Here is a 24383-nt window from a genome sequence, read left to right as displayed (position 1 = left end):
CCATACTGGAAATAATGGGTGCCCTGGGACACTACCATAAAAGGCATATAGACATATGAAGTGCTTTTACAGGAGAGTGACCAGACTAGTTGGAAGGGCCACAAACTGTAAAAACAAGGAATAATTAAAGGAACCCAGGGGAAACTTAATAGTGGTTAAATGCATTTCTTCAGACCATGTGAGTAAAGACTACATTGGAAGCATTGGGTTAGTGCAAGTGTGGACTCCATTGTTGGATCTATCCAAAAATTGAATAGGTTGCTTTGGAATGTAGGAAGTTTGTAATGTGAAAATCAAATGCTGGAGAGAGAGAGGAGGAAGCATGCTCCCTTCTGAGCAGAGAGCCCGATGTGGGACTCCATCCCAGGACCCTGAGATCATGACCTGAACTGAAGGCAGAGGCTTGACCCATTGAGCCATCTAGGCATTCTGGATCAAAGTATTTTTAAGATCTTGTCCAACCCTAAGGTTTAGTGTTTCTGGCAGTATTTTTCACCACATGTCACTGTACTTTCTTATCAGCCTCCTAGCCTTTTCCTGAACTCTAATTGGCCTTCATAATAGGAGATGAGTTAAGGAAAGCCAGTTATTTAATAAGTAATGGAGATGTGAATTTGGAATATGAAAACTTTGTTTTCATACTAAAAATCTGGTTTTTTTTCTTTATAAAAATACTAGTTAATGAAGTAAGGTGGAAAGTATAAAGAAGAAAGTAAAAAAAATCACCAAAAACCCATCAATCATTTATAACCACTGTTAATTTTTTTTAAAATTTAAAAAAAAATTTTATTTATTTATTTGACAGATCACAAGTAGGCAGAGAGGCAGGCAGAGAGAGCGGGAAAGCATGTTCCCTGCTGAGCAGAGAGCATGATGCAGGGCTTGATCCCAGGACCCTGAGATCATGACCTGAGCCGAAGGCAGAAGTTTAACCCACTGAGCCACCAAGGCGCCCCAACCACTGTTAATTTTTGATGATTATCTTTTAGATAAACATTTATTAAGCTGTCTGCCTAGATGCCCAAGATCCTCCTTTGGTTATTTAGGCTTCTGCAAGTTGCTTTATAAGGCAAATAGCAAAATTTTAGATAATTCAGAAAATTCAGTGTATGAGGAAAAGGAACTGAGTAATTGATTGGTGAGTCCCAAGAAATGAGAGCACAGTTGGAGAATTCCTTTATTTTCCATTTTTCGTTCTATTTCTATTAACTTTTTGAATGCTAATAGACTTAAAAAAAATTTTCCTCCTCTGCATTATTTACAGTTAATCCATTTTTCTGTTTTCTGGGTTGTTTCTATGTTGTTGTTGTTTTTTTTTTATAAAAGATTTTATTTATTTATTTGATGAAGAGCACCAGCGGGGGGAACAGCCGACAGAGGGATATGGAGAAGCAGACTCCCCACTGAGCAGAGAACCCGACATGGGGCTCCATCCCAAGACCCTGAGATCATGACCTGAGCCCAAGGCAGATGCTTAACTGACTGGGTCACCGAGGTGCCCCTCAATGCTAATAGTTATCCTTGATGGTATACTACAGTCAATTCATCTCCTTCCTCATCTACAAATTAAGACTTTTTTTTTTTTTTTTTTTTTTTGAGTTAATGTGGGTTTGGGGGAAAAAGGATTACTTTTTTCTGTTAGAGGCAGTACAGCATAGTGTTAAGAGCTCGGGATTTAGAGTCATTTGAACCTAGGTTTAATCTAGGCCACCTCATAGTGGGTGTATAGCTGTGGGCAAGCTGGCATTACGTACCTTCTCTCCTTACTGTCCTTCTTTATAAATGGTGATAATAAGAGAATCTATTTGGGTTGAAGATGAGGGAGATATACATATCTTTAGCCACATATGTATAATCTTAAGTTAGATTATAGAATATATGGTTTTTTAATATGCATGTGGGTTTTATTTTTCAGGACATTATTTTATTTTGTATTTATGTTACATAAAAACGTTTACAGTTACTTAAAACTTAAAAAAAAATTTAGGCATAGGGCTCCTGGCTGGCTCAGTTGGTAAAGCATGCTACTCTTGATCTTAGGGTTGTGAGTTTGAGCTCTATGTTGGGTGTAGAGCTTCCTTTTTTTAAAAAAATGATTTTATTTATTTATCTGAGAGAGAGCATACGTAAGCAGGCAGAGGGGCAAAGGGAGAAGCAAACTCCCTGCTAGGCAGGGAGCCTAATGTGGGCTTCCATCCCAGAAGGCTGAGATCATGACCTGAGCTGAGGGTAGACGCTTAACTGACTGAGCCACCTAGGTAGGTACCCAGGCTGTAGAGCTTACTTAAAAAGTTCAGGCATATGAAAATTTATATAAAACATATACGATATAGTAAAATAAAAATAAAATAACTACCTGTATACTAATCTGGCTTAAAAAATAAAACATTAGCATGCCTAGGTGACTCAGTCAGTTATGTGTCTGCCTTAGGCTCAGGTCATGATCCCATAGTCCTGGGATCGAGCCCAGCATCGGGCTCCCTGCTCCTCAGGGAGTCTGTTTCTCCCTCTGCCGCAGACCCCCCTGCCTCTGCCCCCCAACTCATGCCCTCTCTCATGCAAAAATAAATAAATAAAATCTTAAAAAAGCTATACATAAGTACATTGCTCAAAACAGTGGTGTAAAATAGCAAAACGCTGGAAACAACGTAAATGTCTATCAACAATGGAATAGATAAATTATGAAATGGATGATTTATAGGTACAAGTAATGACATGGGTATGTTTCATAGATATTCATACAAGTATGCTTCTATTTATATGAAGTTCAAAAATATGTAAAATCAAATATATTGTTTAGAAATACAAATATGGGGAAAATCACACAAAAAAGAGCATATTAAAACAAAAATCAGAATGGTAGTCACTTCTGAGAAGGTAGGGAAGGGAATATATTGAGGGAAGTAATTATAGGGGATTTCAAAGGAAATATGTATGTATATTTGTTCTTGCTCAATATTTAACATATTTACTATATCATATATGTTTTATATAAATTTTCATATGCCTTTCATAGTCTTTTTAAAAAAGAAAACATTACAAATATAGTCCAAGTCCTCTGTATTCCTTCACAAATGTATTCCCTTTTTCTCAGAGATAAGCACACTCCTCAATTTAGAATTTATTATATGCAGGTCTTTACAACCATATGTTGCAGACATATGGAAACAACAAAATTCAAGGAATGTTACAGTTACCTATTAGCATTTTCACTGATAACTTGCCACTCTTAATCTCAGTGATTTGTCAAGATTGTGTCATATATAGCTATTAAAAGGATAATTAGAGTAGCTGCCTCCCAATTGAAATTGAGGTAAACATCATCAATGTCTTACATATTATATTGTGTGGATATACTTGATTTTCAAAGAATCAAAACCCTATTTTAGGACATTAAAATTGTTTCTAGATTTAAAGAGATAGAACAGCAGTATCTGTTCTGTAGATTTGTGCACAGGTCCAATTGGGTTGTGTTATAATGGATATTTGCTATGGCACTTGTCTTTTTTTTTTCATTTATACCCTGTTCCATGTCAATACTACAGATAGTTTTGTTTTGTTTTGTTTTTAATGATTGTATTTATTCCAGAGAGAGAAAGCAGGGGGAGGGGCAAGGGGGGAGGGACAAGCAGATTCTGCAGAGTGGGGAGCTGGGCACAGGTCTTGATCCCAGGACCTCAAGATCATGACCTGAGACACAACCAAGAGTCGGACACTCAGTTGACTGAGCCACCCAGGTGCCTTTTTTAAAAAAAGCAACTTATCAATATAGTTTTCATTGTATACATGTGCAATAAGATTTTACCATTTCTTTATTGATGGATATTTAAGCTATTTACAGATATTTAAGCTATTCACAAACATATTGCTTATGTTTGTGAATTTTAGGGAATGTTTCTGTGTTTATGGTCCTGGAAATGGGAATTACTATTTCAAAGAGTGACTATTTCAAAATTGCTAGATTGCCAGATTGCCCTCTAAAAAGGCTGTACCATTTCACACCTTGGTAATAGGGGGACTTCCCTCCCTCCTAAGATTAGATTAGAGTCCCTTGCTATAAGATCTTAAAATTCTTGGGGCGCCTGGGTGGCTCAGTGGGTTAAGCCGCTGCCTTCGGCTCAGGTCATGATCTCAGGGTCCTGGGATCGAGTCCCGCATCGGGCTCTCTGCTCAGCAGGGAGCCTGCTTCCTCCTCTTTTCAGTAATTTATTTACCTGCATTGGCTAGCACAGTGTCACTCAGTTATGGTGAATATTCACTAAGGACAGAATAAGTTGAAAGTCCTGCCTACAGGACATTTGTTAAAGATGGGAAGGAAGTTAGAGGAAATTTTGTTTTTCTGGTGTTTTTTTTTTTTTTTTTTTTTTGTGCAGTGTTCCTTCTTTTCTAAACTTTGACAAGAAGTTCTAGTGGTTTGTGGATCTTAAGCTTTGGTACATCTTTACATATTTTCTTCCTGTCAGCTGGGTTTATTTGCTGCTGAAAAAGTTGTGCCTGTCATGTTATTGGTGTCTCCTTCCTGCCCTCTGTACAAGTTGATGAAGTTCTTGTCTGTGCTTTCAACCACAACTAGAGTGCCCTTTTTCCAGAAGGGCAATCCCTTTTGACTCGTTTCTTTCTTTAACCTAGTCCAAACTGTTTTGTATATTGATGATTTTTCTCTTAAGTTAATAGAAGCAATGAGGTCTTTTTCTAGTTTTAGTTATGTGATGATATTTTTTATTTCTTCTTTTTAAAATTTCTTTTTTGGGGTGCCTGAGTGGCTCAGTCATTTAAGCGTCTGCCTTTGCTCAGGTCATGATCCCTGGGTTCTGGGATAGAGCCCCTACATCGGGCTCCCTGCTCAGTGGGGAGCCTGCTTCTTCCTTTCCCTCTACCCCTCCCCCTGCTTGTTCTCTCTCGCTTGTGCTCTCTCTAATAACTAAAATCTTTTAAAAAATTATTTTTTGTCATTTTAAGGTAGAAAAGTGCTATACACTTTGTAAGTAATACCAGTGATTTTCCAATAAAATCTTAATTCCTTTAAGTATATCTATTTATAAAACATTTTTATCCAGTGCCATTCAATTTTTCCTTTGGTTTAGATAACCTCAAAATCTCTGACTTTGGCTTGGCAACAGTGTTTCGGCATAATAATCGTGAACGTTTATTGAACAAGATGTGCGGTACTTTACCTTATGTTGCTCCAGAACTTCTAAAAAGAAAAGAATTTCACGCAGAACCTGTTGATGTTTGGTCCTGTGGAATAGTACTTACGGCAATGTTGGCTGGAGGTAAGAGCTCTTTAATCGTGATGGAACTCCTGTCCTAGGAAAGCCAGATTTGTTATACCAAAATAAATGAAACAAACCAAGGGAAACCATATTTATATGATAGTATTTTGTTTTGTTATTTATTTATTTGACAGAGATCACAAATAGGCAGAGAGGCAGGCAGAGTGGCAGGGGAAGCAGGCTCCCCTCTGAGCAGAGAGCCCAATGTGGGGCTCTGTCTCAGGACCCTGGGATCATGACCTGAGCCGAACGCAGAGGCTTTAACCCACTGAGCCACCCAGGCGCCCCTTTATTTTATTTTTTAAAGATTTTCTTTATTTGCCAAAGGGAGCACAAGCAGGGGAGTGGGAGAGGGAGAAGGAGACACCCCGCTGAGCAAGAAGCCCCGTGCAGGACTCGATCCTAGGACTCTGGGGTCATGACCCGAGCTGAAGGCAGATGCTTACCCGACTGAGCCATCCAGGCATCCCGTATGTGATAGTATTTTAATAGTGAATTTATTTATAACTAAGTTGGAACTTTGAATCCCAAAGCTTTTTAAAAATGAGGTATGTATAGCTATTATGAGACTGGCGCGCTGCCTACTGCGCTAAGGAGGCACCTGGTATGTATGAAGTATCACAATAGCAGCCTCTCTAAGATTCATGTGAATAATTTTGGAAACGGTAGAGCAGAATTGGTTTATCTTTGAAGTGCCTCTAAGATTTACGTGAGTTGGCATTCTTAGTTTGAAAATAATATTGAATTAATTTGGTGGAAACTTTTAATGGGTTTGTATAGTTGACTATTTTCCTTTAAAATATTTACTGTGTGATAAAGTGAACACTCAGAAAACTGAGACTTGTTTCTTTTTTAGAATTGCCATGGGACCAGCCCAGTGACAGTTGTCAGGAATACTCTGATTGGAAAGAAAAAAAAACATACCTCAACCCTTGGAAAAAAATTGATTCAGCTCCTCTAGGTAACTGGATTGTTGATTGAAAGTACTGATTTCTTAGATAATGAAGCCTGGTGATTGAATTTTTTCTTTATATATTTTTCTTTCTAGCTTTTAAATAATCATGTAAGTAATCTATGATCCTTGCAAGCAGATTAGAAAATAGTATTAAAAAAACCAACAACTGTATAAGCCCAGCACTCAGAAATAGCTTTTTTTAATATTTTGATATGCAGTTCTACACTTTGTTGAAAAGATGTATAACAAATATATACGTTTGCTATATATGCATATTATTTATAAGTATGTATGTTTCTATAGAAAATGAGATCACACTACATATGCTATCTTGTAACCTATTTCTTTGCCTTTATGCTATAGTCATGGACATTTTTCCAGTGACTATAATTTTAGGTCTACATTATTGTTTTAAAGGCCGTGATGGAATATTACTATGTGGGTATGTTTACTATATTCATCCAATTCACTTTTTTTAGAGATTTGTATATTTTTTAAATTTTTCACTCGTTAAAGACGTATGATATGATCATCCACATAATGCACATACCTTTAAATTATTTAATTAAAAAACAAATCCAGAAGTGTTAGGGATGTAGGCAGTTTTTAATTATTATGGCTTACTTGGCCAAATTGCTTTTTAGAAACTTCATACAATCTCGTTAGTTAATATTTTTAAATTTTTAAATTTTTAAAAAGATTTCAATTATTTATTTATTTATTTAGAAAGATATTATTTTGAAAAACTTTATTTATTTATTTGACAGAAAGAGAGAGCACGCGTGTACAAGTAGGGAGAGCAGCAGGCAGAGAAGCAGGGTCACCACTGAGCAGCGAGCCTGACTTGGGGGCTCATCCTCACCTGAGCCAAAGGCAGACACTTAATTGACTAAGTCACCCAGGCCCCAAAGATTTATTTATTTAATTTTATTTATTTATTTATTTATTTAAGATTTATTTATTTTCAAAAGAGAGAGTGCACATGGTGTATGCGTGCAATGGGGAAGGGTAGAAAGTGTTTTCTGCAGACTCTGCACTGAGTGTGGAGCCCAGCATCAGGCCTAGTCTCAGGATTTGGAAATCACAAACTTAGTGGAAACTAGGAGTCTGTTGCTTAACAGATTGAGCCACCTAGGTATCCCTGTAGTCACTATTTCTTATCTTTATTTTAAATTTAATATCAGTGAGGTGGTATAGCCATTGCTAGCTTTATGTCCATTTTTGTGGATGATCTGTTTTACTCACTGCTACCAGGGAGATTTTCTTAATACTTTATATGAGTTGTTTTTTTTTTTAAACATTAATATCATTAGATCTTTGCATTTGTTACAGATATTTTTCACAATTTGCCATGCATTTTTATTTTGTTTATGCTGTTTTCACATGCAGAAGTTTTATATTTTTATTCAAATCTACTATTTTTGTGCTTTGTGGTTTTCTGACTGTATTGTTATGTTTGGAAAGGTCTTCCCTTCCTTTAACTTAGAAGAAAATTCCCTGTGTTTTTGTGTTTTTTATAGTTTCAGTTTTTCATTTTAACCTTGGTCCATTAGAAAATAATTTTATGTTTTGGAAACATGAATTTTTTATGAAGATAAGATACTTTAGGTTGATAGTTGCTTATGTTATTTTCTCTTAAAAAGTTATTGGAAAGTAGATTTTCCTCATAAAACTGGGTGAATAAGGACATAACATTGACATATTAGAACTGTAACATTTGGTATTGAAAATTGATGAGGGTTTTTGTATCTTTTTGTTAATGTCATACACGGGGAGAAACATTTGCAACTGGCTCATGTTCTCCTTGTTTGCAGACAACAAAAATTCAGACCTGAGAATGTAGCAAAGAGCAACTACATGAAATTAAAGCAATAATGTAGTAGGTTTATTTCTTCTCTTGCCCAGAAATATTTGGATATAAGGAGACTATTAGAGAAAATGTTCCACAGCACAAGTTTTTAATCTGCATGACTCTTTTATAAATGTTGTATTAATATTTTATTTTCAGCTTTGCTGCATAAAATCCTAGTTGAGAATCCATCAGTAAGGATTACCATCCCAGACATCAAAAAAGATAGATGGTACAATAAACCACTCAAGAAAGGTAATATCCTGAAAAATATGAGTATTTTTTTCTGTGAAAGAAAAGACACTTGCTGTCAGTATTACAAGTCAGTAACACAAGATGTCTGTGGTTTCTGTCTTTATGTAGGTTGGTTATAATGTCTAGTTGGGAAAACAAATACAAAAAATAATTTTGAATTTTATTAATAGAAGGTCAGAGTACTATAGCTAAGTGTTTGACTAAGTCTTAAGTAACAGAAAAAACTTGTCTTCCTGAGGGAATCACATTAAATCTAAGGTCTAAAGATTTAAGGAGAGCTAGCCCGATGAGTACTAGAAAGATGAGTACAGAGGAAGCAACATCTGGAGAGTCTTAGAATTTGGAAGGTGGTACATTTGAGGAACTTAAAAGTAGGCCAGTATGGCATGGACCATGTCTGGCTTGTTCATCATGGTGTCACCAGTGGTTAGCGCAGTGTGTTGTACATTGTAGGCTCTAAGCAAATGTTTATTGAGTAGATGAGCAAATAAAGAAGGGAGAGAGGTTTGAGATGAAGCTAGAAAGCTAGGTAGTGACCAAATTGTGGAGGGGGAACTTTTAAATCACATTAAGGATTTTGAGCTTTAAACTTAAGGCCATTGAGGAAGCTTTTGAGAGATTTTTAAGCCAGTAAGTATATGATCATATATTTGGTTTTAAAAGATCTTTCTGGCTACCTCTTTTTTTTTTCATTGTTTTTGACATTTTTTATCCTAGATGTGAGAAGATGGTACCCTGGATGAGATTAGTGGCAATGGGATTGAAAGGAAGAAGTAGATTTCAAAGAAATTTACCAATTAGAATTGATAGGTCTACTGATTGTTCATATATAGAAAATGAAGGAGGATGAGGAATCCAGGAGGACTCCTTTCTGGGTTGACTAACTCAAAATGATGGTACCGTATACTGAGATATAACTCAAGAAAAATAGAATTGGGGGGAAATTTTATTTGTTTTTGGATATTATGAATCTGAGAAGTAAAACTGTCTAATAAGGGGATTGTGTATGTGTGTAACTCAGGAGATAGGGCCAGACTTGAGATGTCGATATTTGGTGTTTTCTGCAAATAGATGGTAATTTAAACTGGTAGATGAAATAGTGTATATGAAACTGTACGCAATGCCAATATTTAAGTGGTAGGTAGAGGCCAGGGAGACGGAGAAAAACAGCCAAAGAGGTGGGAGGAGCATCAAGAGAACATGGAGGAATTGAAGCTAAGAGAAGAAAATGCAGGATAGTAGCAGATACTGTTAAGTGAGTTGATAACATGCAGCCTAAAAGTTTTCCCAGTAATTATTCATGGTTGTGGCAGGAACAGGATTGGTGGAGAGGTGGGAGTAATTGTCCAGTACAGTGACTATAGTCTAAAAGAGAGATAATGAAGCAGAGTGTAGACAGCTTATTCAAGCAGTCTGGCTGTGAATGGAAGGAGAGAGGACAATGGCTGGAGATGAATGAGTTTTTAACTCTTCTCTAAATGCGTCTTTTACCTTTCATTCTATTCTAATAGTAATCCAACTCTCCCCTGGGAACACAGGCTTCCTCACCAGTGGTAGATGTATTCTTTCCAACATGCTCCTGCCCTTGAAACATGGGGTGGGACAGACATCCTTGCCACTTTCTCCCTTTTTCCTACATTTCTCCCCAACTTCATTTTGAATCTCTTATTATCAGATTACCACCCACAGTTCCATCCTTGTTACAATCAGCTTTTGAACCCCTAATGAAAATTCCTGCCACATTGTTACTCTCCCCAATAAGACTGTTAATGTACATTTTGTTGTGGTTCTTGGTGATTTAAATATTCATTTGGATGATTCTTCCAGTATCCTGATCTTATATTTCCTTGCTCTTTTCTAATGATCTTCTCTTTAAGTATCCTGCTTTGACTACTGGCAAATTTTTTTCTGGTTTCCTCCTCTAGTACCCTGACTCCAGCAATCCTTTGACCCTATAGTGGAAATGAAATCCACTAATTCTTCCTTTTCACTGTCTCTTATCTGCTACCTCACTAGGTCCTCAGTTCTATCCTCACTACTTTTTCTTTTTAAGATTTTATTTATTTATTTGATAGAGATTACAAGTAGGCAGAGAGGCCGACAGGGAGAGAGGAAGAAGCAGACTCCCTGCTGAGCAGACAGCCCAATGTGGGGCTTGATCCCAGGACCCTGGGATCATGACCTGAGCCGAAGGCAGAGGCTTTAACCCACTGAGCCACCCAGACGCCCCCATGCTCACTACTTTAAATCCCAAGGTCAGTCATTATAATGACTTCTTTATATTCAGCTTCTGCTTTCTGGTCCTATTCTCTTTTCATCATGCTTACTGGTCAAAACCCAACCCAAGTTTAATCCAGTCTTCTGCCTATTCTATACTTACACCTGCACAGCTGATGGTATTTAGACCAAAATACATAACAGTGTTCACTTTAAAAATTCAGGATCACTAATCTCAAGTGAGCCCTTAACTCTGCCAGACAATTACAGTGCATTTCTCCACTTCTTTCACAACCGCACTCTCCTAAATCACATTTTTTTTTAAAGATTTTATTTATTTATTTGACAGAGAGAGATCACAAGTAGGTAGAGAGGCAGGCAGAGAGAGAGGAGGAAGCAGGCTCCCCGCCGAGCAGAGAGCCCCATATGAGGCTCGATCCCAGGACCCTGGGACCATGACCCGAGCTGAAAGCAGAGGCTTCTAAATCGCATTTTTATACCTTTTCTTTTTTCTCCTTCCTCATCCACATTCTCAGCCAGTGACAGTACTTCCTGTTTCACTGAGTAGAAACAATCATAAGAGAACTTCCACAAACTCTCTTCATCATCTCTACTCACCTGACCAGGTGCTTCTGTGCTCATATACCCCGCTTTGCTCCAGATATAAGTCAAATCTGTCTTGTGCACAAAGATGAATATATTAACAAAGGCCCAGTTCTCTTTTGTTTACTCAAGGATATTGTCTAGCAATTCTTCTGCCTTCCTCCTGCATCATTAATTTTTCTTTCTCTTCTTTCTCATCAGCATTCCAGCATGCTATTTCTTTCATCTTACTGCCTGATGCATAGTAGCCTTAATAAAATATTTGGATGAATGAATTAATAAATAAAATGTTTGGCTAAATTAAGTGTGTTTAAATGGTTTAGGGACAGTTCCAGTTGAGAGGAAAAGGCTGAAGGTCTAAGAGAGAAGGAATGAAGGAGCATCAAGATCCCTGAAGAGAAAGGAGGGTATGGGGCTCACATATAAGTAGAGGGCTGGGCCTTGGATAGGAGCATGGAAGGGAGAAAAGGATGGGTAGTTGTGGGAATTTAACAAGAGTATAGAAGTTTTGAAGTAATCATTTGGAGAAAGGGAGAGGAAACTGACTAGAGAAACAAAGGAACCATCTGTCATTGTTGAGGATCCAGCTAAGGGGAGTAACCATGATTTTATAGTGGCATCATATTCTGTGTAATAATTATTCTTGGTACCTTTTTCAGGAGAGCAAAGAGTGTTGGATAGAGTAGATTCATAATGTTTATTGCCATTACCATCAATTATTTATTTTAAAATGTTTTGATTTTTTAACTTGGTCTCTTTGTCTTCATAGACCATTGTCTGTTACTGTAAAAGGTACCATTAAAGCTATGGCCTTATAGTATAAAATCCAACATTTGGAACATACTTATAAGTCAGGATTTGTGAAATGTGTAATTTGACAAGTGAATCCTTCTGAGTTTATAATGACCACATTTCTTAAATAAATATAATGACCACATTTCTTACATAATCATGTACAACATGTACTTTTTTTTTTTTTTTAGGGGCAAAGAGGCCCCGAGTCACTTCAGGTGGTGTATCAGAATCTCCTACTAGATTTTCTAAGCACATTCAATCCAATTTGGACTTCTCTCCAGTGAACAGTGCCTCTAGGTAAGATTAATTAATAAAGATCAAATAGTTGTTGAATGCAATATTCCCATACAAAACAATACATTATATATTTTTTCTTAATAATGAATGTAATTTTTATCAGTGTGAGAATGGTAAGTGGTGTAAGAAAGGCCTGATTGATTTTTTTTTTTTTTTTTGCCTGATTGATTTTACCTGAAGATATATATATATATATATATTTTTTTTTTTTTTTTCCCCCCCATATCTTAATGCTCCAGTGAAGAAAATGTGAAGTATTCCAGTTCCCAGCCAGAACCACGGACAGGTCTTTCATTATGGGACACCAGTCCTTCATATATTGATAAACTGGTACAAGGGATCAGTTTTTCCCAACCCACATGTCCTGATCACATGCTTCTGAATAGTCAATTACTTGGCACTCCAGGATCCTCACAGGTAAGGGAATTTAATTTTATCAGATAAGTGGTGAAGAACCTCTAGTTTTGTCATAAAGCCTTTTTTAAAACAAATGTATAAATCTTAGAAATACAGTATTAACACTTTAGCATATACACATTTTTTTTTTTTAACAAGGAAGAGAGATTTAAAGGTTGCTGTCCTGTATAAGAATCTTAAGTCACAGAAAGGAATTTTCAGACCAAATAGCTATAATATGACTGCTTTTGGTAATACCATATTTATTCAGTTTTCTTCTGTTTGACATGTAGAACCCTTGGCAGCGCTTGGTTAAAAGGATGACACGATTTTTTACCAAATTGGATGCAGACAAGTCTTATCAATGCCTGAAAGAGACTTGTGAGAAATTGGGCTATCAGTGGAAAAAGAGTTGTATGAATCAGGTATGTTTCATAGATTTTCCTGAAGAAAAATGTAAGTATTTTAAGTAAAAAATGATCATTATCAGAATATTTTTGAAAAACAACTGGGGGATACCTGGGTGGCTTAGTCGTTTAGTCTACGTTTGGCTCAGGTTGTGATCCCAGGGTGCTGGGATGGAGTCCCACATTAGGCTTCTTGCTCAGCAGGGAGCCTGCTTCTTCCTCTGCTGGCCACTCCCCCTGCTTGTGCTCTCATCCTCTCTCTCACCTCCTCTCTTTCTCTCTGACAGAAAAATAAGTAAAGAAAGAACAACAATTGAAATTGCAAAGACTTAAGTAAAATGTTCTTTACCTTAAGAAATAATATTGAAAGTCTTCTTTACGTTTATTAAAAATATCAAGAGAAGCAAGTCATTTTTTTTTTTAAGACTTTATTTATTTATTTGACAGAGATCACAAGTAGGCAGAGAGGTAGGCAGAGAGAGAGGAGGAAGCAGGCTCGATTCCAGGACCCTGGGATCATGACCTGAGCCGAAGGCAGAGGCTTTAACCCACTGAGCCACTCAGGTGCCCTGCAAGTCATGTTTTTAAAAACGGTATATACTTACTGTAACAGTAGGAAAGATTCCCTTCTGTGAAAAATGAATATATTAACAATCCCGTATTTCTTCCATCTCCCCTGCTCCCGCCTACCATATTTTGTTGTTTATATTATTATAGCATATTTGTAACATTGAAATTCTAATGTGTTTAGGCTTTTCAAAAACCTCATGTTACAAAAAACAAGTGGAGGTGAATATTATATATTAAAGAGGTCTGAAAAACAATGTAATGCATGATTTTTCACTAAATCATGGATTTAAAGAAAAAAAGCTATAAAGGATGTTATTGGGATAATTGGGGAAATTTGAATATGGTTTTGTATTAAATAATATTTTTGTATCAGTGCCAAATTTCTTGGGTGTTATCATAATACTGTGGTTTGTAGGAGAATGTCTTTGTTCATAGGAGAAACATGTTGAAGTGAAGTGTTTGTTTTCAGTAGCTTGGTTGAAAACTTAAAAAAAAAAAAAAGACAACCACATTAAAAAAAGTCAAATAAACATATACTTATCTATGTTGTTAAGACCAGTGAAGAATATATATTTATGTATTGTAGATTCTTTCAGGTTTTTTTTTGTAGATTTGTAAGCTTTCAAAATTAAAAGGTAGGGGAAGTTGTTACTATGCAGAAATCTGAGGCCAGCCTGATTTTCCTCTCAGTTGTATAGGTAATTTATTTTATTATTTTATTTTTTAAAAATTTTTTAAAAAAGATTTTATTTATTTATTTGACACACAGAGAGAGATAACAAGTAGGCAGAAAGGCAGGCAGAGAGGCATGGGGGTGGGGGGATGCAGGCTCCCTGCCGAGCAGAGAGCCTGGTGTAGGGCTCGATCCCAGGACCCTGAGATCATGACCTGTGCTGAAGGCAGAGTTTTAACCCACTGAGCCACCCAGGTGCCCCTATTTTTTTTTTTTTTTCTTAAATCAAGTAGGTTTATTGAGGTGAAACTCATGTAACCTAAAAATCATCACTTTAACCATTTTAAAGTGTATAATTTTGTGGTTTTGGTATATTGACAAGATTGTGCTACCATCATCATTTAATTACAGAACATCCCATTGCCCCGAAAATAAACTCTATGGCAATTGGCAGTCACTCCTCATTCTTTCCTCCCTTCATTTCCTGGCAGCCACTGATTTACTTCCTGTTTCTATGGACTGCCTATTCTGGATGTTTCATATAAATGGAATTATATAATATCATATAAATGGCCTTTTATATCTGTCTTCTTTTACTTAGCATGTTTTCAAGGTTAATCCGTGTTGTTTACATTTATCAGTACTTCATTCCTTTTTATGGGAGAATAATTTTCCATTATGTGGATAGAAGTCTACATTTTATTTAACCATTTACCTGTTGATGGACATTTGAGATGTTTCTACTTTTTGGCTATTATGAGTAATGTTGCTACGAACATTTTTATACAAGTTTTTTATGAACTTTGCCAGGGCTGTCATAACAAAATAATCACAGACTAGGTGCTTAAATAGCAGAAATTTATTTTTTCACAATTTGAGAGATGGAAGTCCAAGATCCAGGTGCTGGGAGGTTTGGTCTCTTCTGAGGCCTCTCTTCTGCCTTTCAGATAGCAGCCCTCTTGCTGCTTCCTCATCTGGCCTTTCTTCCTTACATGCATACCTGGTATCTCTCTCTCTCTGTATCCTAATTTTTTTTTTCTTACAAAGATACCAGTCATATTGGATAAGGGCCCCCTTAGTGGTTTCATTTTAACTCAGTTACCTCTTTAAAGGCCCAGTCTCCAAATACAGTCACATTCTGAGAGGTTAGGGCTTCAACATGTGAATTTTGAGGGGATACAATTCAACCCATAACAATACACGTCCAATTTCTTAGGTAATATACCTGTTAATGGAGTTGCTAAGGTATATAGTAACTCTATGTTTAACTTTTTGAGGAGCTGCCAAGTGATTTTCCAAAGCAGCTGCACTGTTGTACATTCCCACCAGCAGTGTATGTGTGAAGCATCTTGTACTTTCCCAGAACATGAGGTTTCACTGTTGCACAATTGTGGTATACCGGTGTGTTTTTTAGTCATTCCTTGAAATGAGAAGTATTACAAATGGTTTTGTAATTTGGGCTAAACTTATTTTTATTGCCTTAGGTTACTGTATCAACAACTGATAGGAGAAACAATAAACTGATTTTCAAAGTGAATTTGGTAGAAATGGATGAGAAGATCTTGGTTGACTTTCGGCTTTCTAAGGTACTTTTTTTTTTTTTAAACTGTTTTGCTGATATTAAAGAAGTATTAATATTAATACAATACAATTAATATTAATACAATACAATTAATACAATGTTCATTATAGAAACCTAAAAATATGAAAATATAAAATGGAGAAAATAGGAATAAAGTTTGATCTTATCATCCAGAGAGAACAGAGACCTATTTTATACTATTTCATTATGGTAGTCTTCGTTAAGGTAGAATTTTTTAAATGGTATTAAATTTATATACATGGCATTTATAAATATGTGGTAACTTGTTCTTTTTCATTCAGTGTTCTGAACATTTGTTTTGTCATTATCCTTCTAAAACATAGTTTTTCCAAATGACATTTTCCTTATTATAGAAGTTTTTTGTAGAAAATGTAAATAAGTAAAAATAAAAATAATCCTAAATTATACTGTGCAACAGTAGTTACCCTGAATATTTTAAATCATTCTAAATTTCTTATTTAATCCATATATATATCTTTTTAATAACAATTATGTTTGTCAAAATGTACAGTATAACTGATGAACATTTATCTGTTATAAGTCTATAATTTATATATATATATAGAGAGAGAGGGAGTCTTGTTCACATTTCTGATTATTTCTTTAGGAATTACTGATTCTGAGGTTATAGTTTGGCCTTGGTATATAAGACCAAAAAAGCATTTTTTCTGTTTCCTGAGAGATTGTACATGATCCTAAAGGAGGTTGGAGAAATAGGTCACATTCTAAAATTGGAAATTTATTGTCTAGATGCTTAGTATGGAATTAAATTATTAAGATTCTAGTGTAATGAAATCCTCATAACTGAATGACTGGCTTTTTTTGACAAGACTTCAGTGTAGTTGTGTAGCTTAATTTAAATTTAAATTAAACCCCCAGTGCCAATGGAAAACAGTGACTTAGGTCCCTAGATGGCAATGCTTTAAATAACAAGGTGTAATTGTTTCTGTCTCTGAGCCCAGTGTGTTGGGAATGGTGATAGGCCCAAAAGCAAGTTGGAATTATTTATGTAGCCATTTCTTCTAGGATATTTGGTCTTCATAAGAGGACCGATGAGAATTGTAACTGGACATAGCTAAGGACGTTTGTCTCTTAACCACTAAAGAGAGTTTGATTTTATGGCAGTCTATTTTTTTTATATTATTTTTGGATATTATTCCTAATATAGGGTGATGGATTAGAATTCAAGAGACACTTCCTGAAGATTAAAGGGAAGCTGAGTGATGTTGTGAGCAGCCAGAAGGTTTGGCTTCCTGCCACATGAGAGATCCATTGGATTCCTGATGAATATAGTGCTGCTATGTTGACATTATTCTTCCTAGAGAAGATTAACCTATTCTGCAAACTGCAAACAATAGTCTCTGAAGAGTTGACTTCCCTCTAGCCAAACACTTTCCAATTCTTTTTGCATGTTCTTCATACAAACAACATCTATATCTTCACTGTAAGTAAAGCTTTGGGGAACCGATGGATAGAATTCGTTAGATATTTCTTCATCCTGTGTTTAGTGTCTAAAGACCCATATGATGGAAACCAAGCTTTGGGGATACATGAGCTTACCAGCCAATGTAATGAAAGATGATATTCTTGTTGCATTATTGACAAGACATTTGGTTTCATCCAAAAAGTAGGTATATTTTCTCTATGTTGATTTAATTATATGGATGGATTAGTAATAAAGCAATCCTGTGACTTTTGGACAGTAAATTTTTCAGTCTATAAAGTGAAGCCAACTTCAAAAAATATATCCTCAAGATTTGTATTTATATTTTTACAAGGGCTTTATCAGATATATAAATCTGTTTTTGAATTATAACTGTTAATTAAAATTACAAGTAGATATGTTTTCTCCATTATAAAATACTGGTTGGTCTTTCAAGTAGATGTTGAGCATGGACTCTAGTGCTTAACTACCTTTACTCTAAAATTACTGTTGCACATTTAAAATATTTTTCTATATTATTATCTACTTTCACAGCCATATTTTAATTCTTTATTACAGAAATAAATTCTATTTTGAAAATGAATAGCTAACTCTGTGGACTTCTTGGTGACCAAGCTTCTAGGTAGTAGGAAATAAAAGAGGAGGGAGAAGTAAGAAAACTGTGAAAAAAGTAGATCTGATTCCTAATTCTTTTACTATTAGATTTACTAAGACTTTGTTCTTCTGATAAAATATATATTAATTTTTGAATGTATTAGGTTGGGCCTTGTATTCCTTTTTCCTGGTAATTTATAAAATTAATCATCTTAGTCTGAAACTAAGAACTTGTGAAATTTTATTGTTAGAGTTTATTGCTTATTAGTGTATACTGGCAAATTGTGTTAACTGCAGTATATCCCTAGGAGAAATAAATTTGAAGTGATAGGTGACTCCTAAGAATTGAGCCAGTAAATTCTCAAATATGAAAAATTTTGTTCTTGAAAATTGTCTTTAGTAACTCTCAAGAACAGTTATCTCAGACTTTGGCCTCTCCTCTGAGCTTTAGACTTTTAAAGACACAGCCAAGCTGACATTTCTACTTGACTCATAGTGAACATGTGACCAAAACCAGCTTTTGGTCTGTGTCTTCTAACCTGTTCCTCCCTAGTTTCTCTTTATGCCAATAATGCTGCATTCAGCTCTCCATTTCTCTAAGCCAAAACCCTAGAAATCTTCCTTGACTTGGTTTTCATACTGTACATTTAATTCAGCAAATCCTATTCAATTTAACAAATTATTCACAATCTATCCTACTTCACACTTCTACTAGAAGCACTCTAGTTGTAGGCACTGTTGTTACCTCTCTTTTCATATTACTTATCCTTCAACAGTTCAAAAAGGCAGCCAGAATGATCTTTCTAAAATGTGAATCAGGAATCCTTCCCCTGTTCTCAACTCTAATGGCTTTTCATCACACTTAAAACAAAATTCAAAATTTTCTCTTTTACCTCCTGGCTTTATGGGATCTGCTCTCTTACCAGCATCTGGGCCTGCTCTGCCTCTTTCTCACTTATCCTGCCCTAGGTGCATTTGCTTTGCACATACTCTTATTTCAAGATCTTTTCCTTTGCTCTTCCCTTTTCCTGGAGTGCTTTACTCCCAAACATTTGTGTGGCTTGTGCTTCACTTTAACTCCTTGCTTAAGTGTCACCCATTATGCAAAGTCTTTCCTTGACTTATCTAAAATGTTACCCCACTTCTATCATTCTTTATTTGTCATCATAACACTTACTATCTGACATTATAAGATATTTTTATTTACCTATTAAATATCTATTCCCCTCACTGCAGTATGTAATACATAAGCTCCTTGAGGTCAGGGAATCCTATATGCTGTGTTCAATTCTGTGTCCCCAGCACCTATAGGAACAGTGCCTGATGTCTTACAGCATGCAATGAATAGTTGTTAAGTGAGGATATAGATACTCATTGATCCGGTCTATCCTTAGAATGTATCTGAGAGCTGAAGACTACTGTCCATTTTGATTGCTGCCACTCTAGTTCAAGCTCCTTCATCTCCTCCCTGGATTTCTTACTAAAAACTAATGTCTTCCCACTTCCACTCTTGACATTTCCCAACCCTCTCTCCCTCCAAGTCTTTCCTAGACATAGGTCCTAACTTTTTTTTTTAAAAAGATAAATCGTACTCTGACATTCCCTTATTTAAAAACCTCCAGTGACTTCCCACTACATCGAAAATGGCATCTAAATTCTTTGCTTGGACTGCAAGATACACCATCTGTCCTCTTCTTTCATCATACTACAGGCAGAGTGTCCATCTACTTCTACTTCTATTCGTGAAGCATGCCCAAGCTCATTCCCCTTTCAGGGCTTTTATGTTTACAGCTGCCACCACCTGGAATCCCTTCCAGTAGTTCACATGGCTTATTTAGCATTCAGATCTCGGCCCAGATGTTTTTACTATTCCCAATCACTGTCCTATTGTTTTGTTTTCTTCATAGAACTGATTACTATCTCAAATTATTTATTGTCTGTCTCCCCCACCAAAATGTAAACTTAGACTTCATTTCCCGTTTGTATATCTCCCCTCCCCCTTCCTGCCCCTTTATGTATTTTGTATGTGGAACAGTACCTGGAATATAGTAGGACCTAAATAAATATTTGTTGAATAAATGAATGAATTAAATATCAGATGAAGAAAATGCTACAGAATATTGTAAGGAGAAGGTGAATTCTCAGCTAATGGAATTTGTGTAAGAATGGGGAGGCCGTTCCATTCAGACTTGGGCAGATTAGCCCTCACATTTATAATTATGTGAGCATTGGCAACCACCTCTGTAAAGAGACTGATAATAACTACATTTTAGAGTTGTTTTTAATCTTAAATGAGTTAATGTATTTAAAGATTGTAGTATACCATATTGCACAAAAGGCATTCAATAAACATAAGCTGCCATAATTTTTCTGCAGTGTTCATTATGTTGTTGGGAGAATGTGTTTACTCCCATTATGAAAAGTAATGTTTGCTTATCGACGAAAATTTGGAAAATGTAAAAATGAGAGAAATAGAATTATTACCCAAAGATAACAGCTAAAATTTTGATAGAAAGGTCAACGTGTGCTGCATTGCATATATGCATAGTGTGGTGTGTGAAGTGGGTATGATTGTTGAGATAAATATAAATACATAAAGTGTGTATGGTTTAACAAGCACTTGTAAAGTTAATCTGTTTAATCAAACTCAGTTGCAGAAAAATCATTTCTGACCTTCACAAGCCTTCCCCTGTACCACTTCCCTCTCAGAACCCTCTCGTTTCCCACAGAAGTAATCATAAAATTTATAATAATCCTCTCCTTGGTTCTTTAGCTTTTTCAGCTATTTATACATCTTTATTTTATTTTTTAAAAAATATTTTTATTTATTTGAGAGAGAGTTTAAGAGCGAGCACAAGCAGGGTAGGGGCAGAGGGAGAAGCAGACACCCACTGAGCAGGGAGTCCAATGTGGGGCTCGATCCCAGGACCATGACCTGAGCCAAAGGCAGATGCTTAACCTACTGAGCCACCCGGGTGCCCCTATTTATAATACAGTTTAGTTTTGCCTGTTTTAGAACTTCATATAAATGAAATTATGCTGTACATAATTTTTATGTTGCTTTTTTATTTTCATTAACACAAATAGCTTGCATGTATCAAATTCATTGATTTTAGTTACTGTATAGGATGCCATTTATGAACATATCACTACTATGGATTCTCTCTACTGCTAATGGATATTTGGATTATTTACAGTTTGAGACTATTATTAACACTGCTGCTAAGAACATTGTTGTATATGTCTGTGAATTTCTGTAGGTCCTGGAGAATAGTGTATATACCTATGAGTGGAATGAATAGGTTTTAGGACAGTGCATATCTTCAACTTGAGTAGAATAATGGCAAACTCTTTCCAAAGTGATTGAACCAATTTATATGACCATGAAAAGAGGATGCAATTGCTGGAAAACAGTTTGGAATGATCTATTAAAGTATCAGATTTTTCATAGCAACAGAATATGTGTTTCTAGTATTTCAGATTTTCCCTTCCATTTGATGCTGTCAGTCTAATTTTTGCCATGTTACTGGTGTGTAATATTTGTTTGGTATTAATTTGCTCTTTCCTAAGTTTAAATAAGGTTGAGTATCTTATGAAGTGCCTCCCCCACTCTTTTCCTCATTTAAAAAAAAATTTTTTTTTTTTTAAAGATTTTATTTGTTGATTTGACAGACAGAGATCACAAGTAGGCAGAGAGGCAGGCAGAGAGAGAGAGAGGGAAGCAGGCTCCCTGCTGAGCAGAGAGCCCGATGAGAGGCTCTATCCCAGGACCCTGAGATCATGACCTGAGCAGAAGGCAGAGGCTTTAACCCACTGAGCCATCCAGGCACCCCTTACAGGACATTAAAAAAAAAAAAAAAAAAGATTTTATTTATTTATTTGAGAAAGTGAGAGAGACTGGTAAGAAAATGAGTGGAGAGAGGCGCAGAGGGAGAAGCAGACTTCCTGCAAAGCAGGGAACTGGACACAGGACTTGATTCCAGGACCTTGGGATCATGACCTGAGCCAAAGGCAGACACTTAATGAACAACTGAGCCACCCAGGCATCCTGTCTCATTCATATTTTAATTGAAAGTTTTAAATTGAGTTTTGGAAATTCTTTATATGTCCTAGTTACTAGTTTCTTGTTGGATATGTGGTTTGCAAATATGCTCTCCCATTCCTTTTTTTTTTTTTTTTTTCAAGATTTTATTTATTTATTTGACAGAGAGAGATCACAAGTAGGCAGAGAGGCAGGCAGAGAGAGAGAGAGGAGGAAGCAGGCTCCCCGCTGAGCAGAGAGCCCTATGCGGTACTCGATCCCAGGACCCTGAGATCACGACCTGAGCCGAAGGCAGCGGCCCAACCCTCTGGGCCACCCAGGCGCCCATGCTCTCCCATTCTGTAGTTTGCCTTTTCATCCTCTTAACAGGTTTGAAAACAGCAAAAGTTTCAAACTTCAATGAATTCCAGTTATTAATTTTTCATTTTTATGAATGACATTTTTGGGATCTGTGACACAGAGTCTAACAATCCTTTGTCTAGACTTAGGTCTCAAAGATTTTTCCTATATTATTTCTAAAAGTTATTGTTTTTTCATTTTACATTTAAGGCTGTGATGCATTTTGAGTTAATTATTATACAAGGTATATGCCTTAGGTCAAGTTTTTTTTTTCTTTGCCTCTTGAATATCTAGTTCCATTGCCATATGATGAAAAGGTTATCTTTCCTCCACTGAATTGCTTTCGCATCTTTGTAAAAGCATCAGTTGGGTGTATTTGTAGGTCTGTTTCTGAGTTTTCTATTCTGTTCCATTGTTGTATATGTCTGTCTGTCCAATAATACCGCACAGCCTTGATTACTACACACATATAGTGAATTTGGTAGGTTGATTCCTTCCAGTTTAACCTTTTCAAAATATCTAATTTCAAATTAGATATTCTAGTCCTTTGTCTTTTCACATACATTTCAGAATAATCTTGTCTGAATCCAAAAAAAGAAATGTGTTGAGTTTTAGTTTTAATTGTGGTAAAATATATACAACATAAAATTTATCATTTTAATTATTTTTAAGTGCCAGTTCAGTAGCATTTAGTACATTCACACTGTTATGTAATTATCACCATCATCCATTCTCAGAACTTGTTCATCTTCCTGCATTGAAACTCTTATACCTACGAAACACTAACTCCTCATTTACTTTTCCCCACTAGCTCCTGGCACCCACCAATTGTATTGTCTATTTCTATGAATTTGAAAATTTCTGGTCCTTCGTATAAGTACAGTCATGCAATATTAGTCCTTTTGTGTCTGGTTGATTTCACTAAACATTTGTTTTCAGTGTTCACCCATGTTGTAGCATGTATCAGATTTCATTCCTTTTAAAGGCTGCATAATACTCCATTGTAGTTAAAATACACATTTTGGGGGCACCTGGGTGGCTCAGTGGGTTAAGCCTCTGCCCTTAGCTCAGGGTCCTGGGATCAAGCCCTGCATCGGGCTCTCTGCTTAGCAGGGAACCTGGTTTCTCCTTTCTCTCTGCCTGCCTCTCTGCCTACTTGTGATCTCTTTCTCTCTGTCAAATAAATAAAATCTTTAAAAAGATAAAATACACATTTTGTTTATCCATTTATTCTTTGATGGACTTGTTTGTACTTGTTGAATTGTTTGTACTGTCTACTTTGTGAATTGTACTTTGAATTGTTTGTATGTATTGACTATTGTGAATAATACTGTTGTGAACATGGGTGTACAAATATCTATTTGAGTCTCTGCTTTCAGTTCTTTTGGGTATTTGCCTAGAAGTGGAGTTGCTTGTTATATGGCAAATCTATTTTTAATATTTTGAGATAACCCTATAGTGTTTGCCAGTGCAGCTATACCATTTTACATTCCCACCATACTAGGGTTAAAAAACAATTTATTTAAAATGAACACCAACTTTATTTTGTCATGAAAGGACCCTAGTCTTCCACAGCTTTGCTTCCCTTCCCCATTATGTTTTACTGATGTCACAGATTACATTCTTATATACCCATTAACATAGATTTATAATTTTTTTTATGCATTTATCTTTTAAATCCTGTGCAAAAGTGGAGTTCTCAGTTTTCTGATTATACATAAGGCTTCATTTTTCTCTGGCTGTTTAAAATTTTTTTTTCTTTGAATATGGAGGTTCATCAAAAAGTTAAAAATAAGAATACCATACAATCCAGTAATCCCTTCCAGCATATTTACCAAAAAACTAACTAAAAACACTAACTAACCTAAAAACACTAATTCAAAAAGATATATTCATCTTGCTTATTGTAGCATTATTTACGATAGTCAAGAAGCAATGCAGCAACTTAATGTCTATTGATACATGAATGGATAAAGAAGATAAGGGGTATGTGTGTGTGTTGGAATATTACTTAACCATAAAAAAAGAAAATTTTGCTATTTGTGACAATACGGATGGACCTTTTATGGAT

The 24383-nt window shown here is 35.8% G+C and overlaps 1 protein-coding gene across 1 annotated transcript in view; it reads left to right on the top strand.

The window, feature by feature from the left end:
• Positions 1–17920, top strand: part of CHEK1 (checkpoint kinase 1) — a 31801-nt gene extending 13881 nt beyond the window's left edge. Inside the window, exons 6-13 of the mRNA XM_004750182.3 lie at positions 5085–5273; positions 6130–6234; positions 8237–8332; positions 12136–12244; positions 12484–12661; positions 12934–13065; positions 15775–15876; positions 17062–17920. Of these exons, the coding sequence (XP_004750239.1) occupies positions 5085–5273; positions 6130–6234; positions 8237–8332; positions 12136–12244; positions 12484–12661; positions 12934–13065; positions 15775–15876; positions 17062–17157 (1007 nt within the window). The 3' untranslated portion in view covers positions 17158–17920. The remainder of the gene's footprint in view (positions 1–5084; positions 5274–6129; positions 6235–8236; positions 8333–12135; positions 12245–12483; positions 12662–12933; positions 13066–15774; positions 15877–17061) is intronic.
• Positions 17921–24383: the final 6463 nt, after the last annotated feature.

The sequence above is a fragment of the Mustela putorius genome, unplaced genomic scaffold (genome assembly GCF_011764305.1).
Source record: "Mustela putorius furo isolate JIRA1106 unplaced genomic scaffold, ASM1176430v1.1 tig00000460_pilon_pilon_pilon, whole genome shotgun sequence".
Lineage (NCBI taxonomy): Eukaryota > Metazoa > Chordata > Mammalia > Carnivora > Mustelidae > Mustela > Mustela putorius.
The sequence above is the reverse complement of the archived record's forward strand: the minus strand, read 5'-3'. Positions and strand labels throughout refer to the sequence as shown.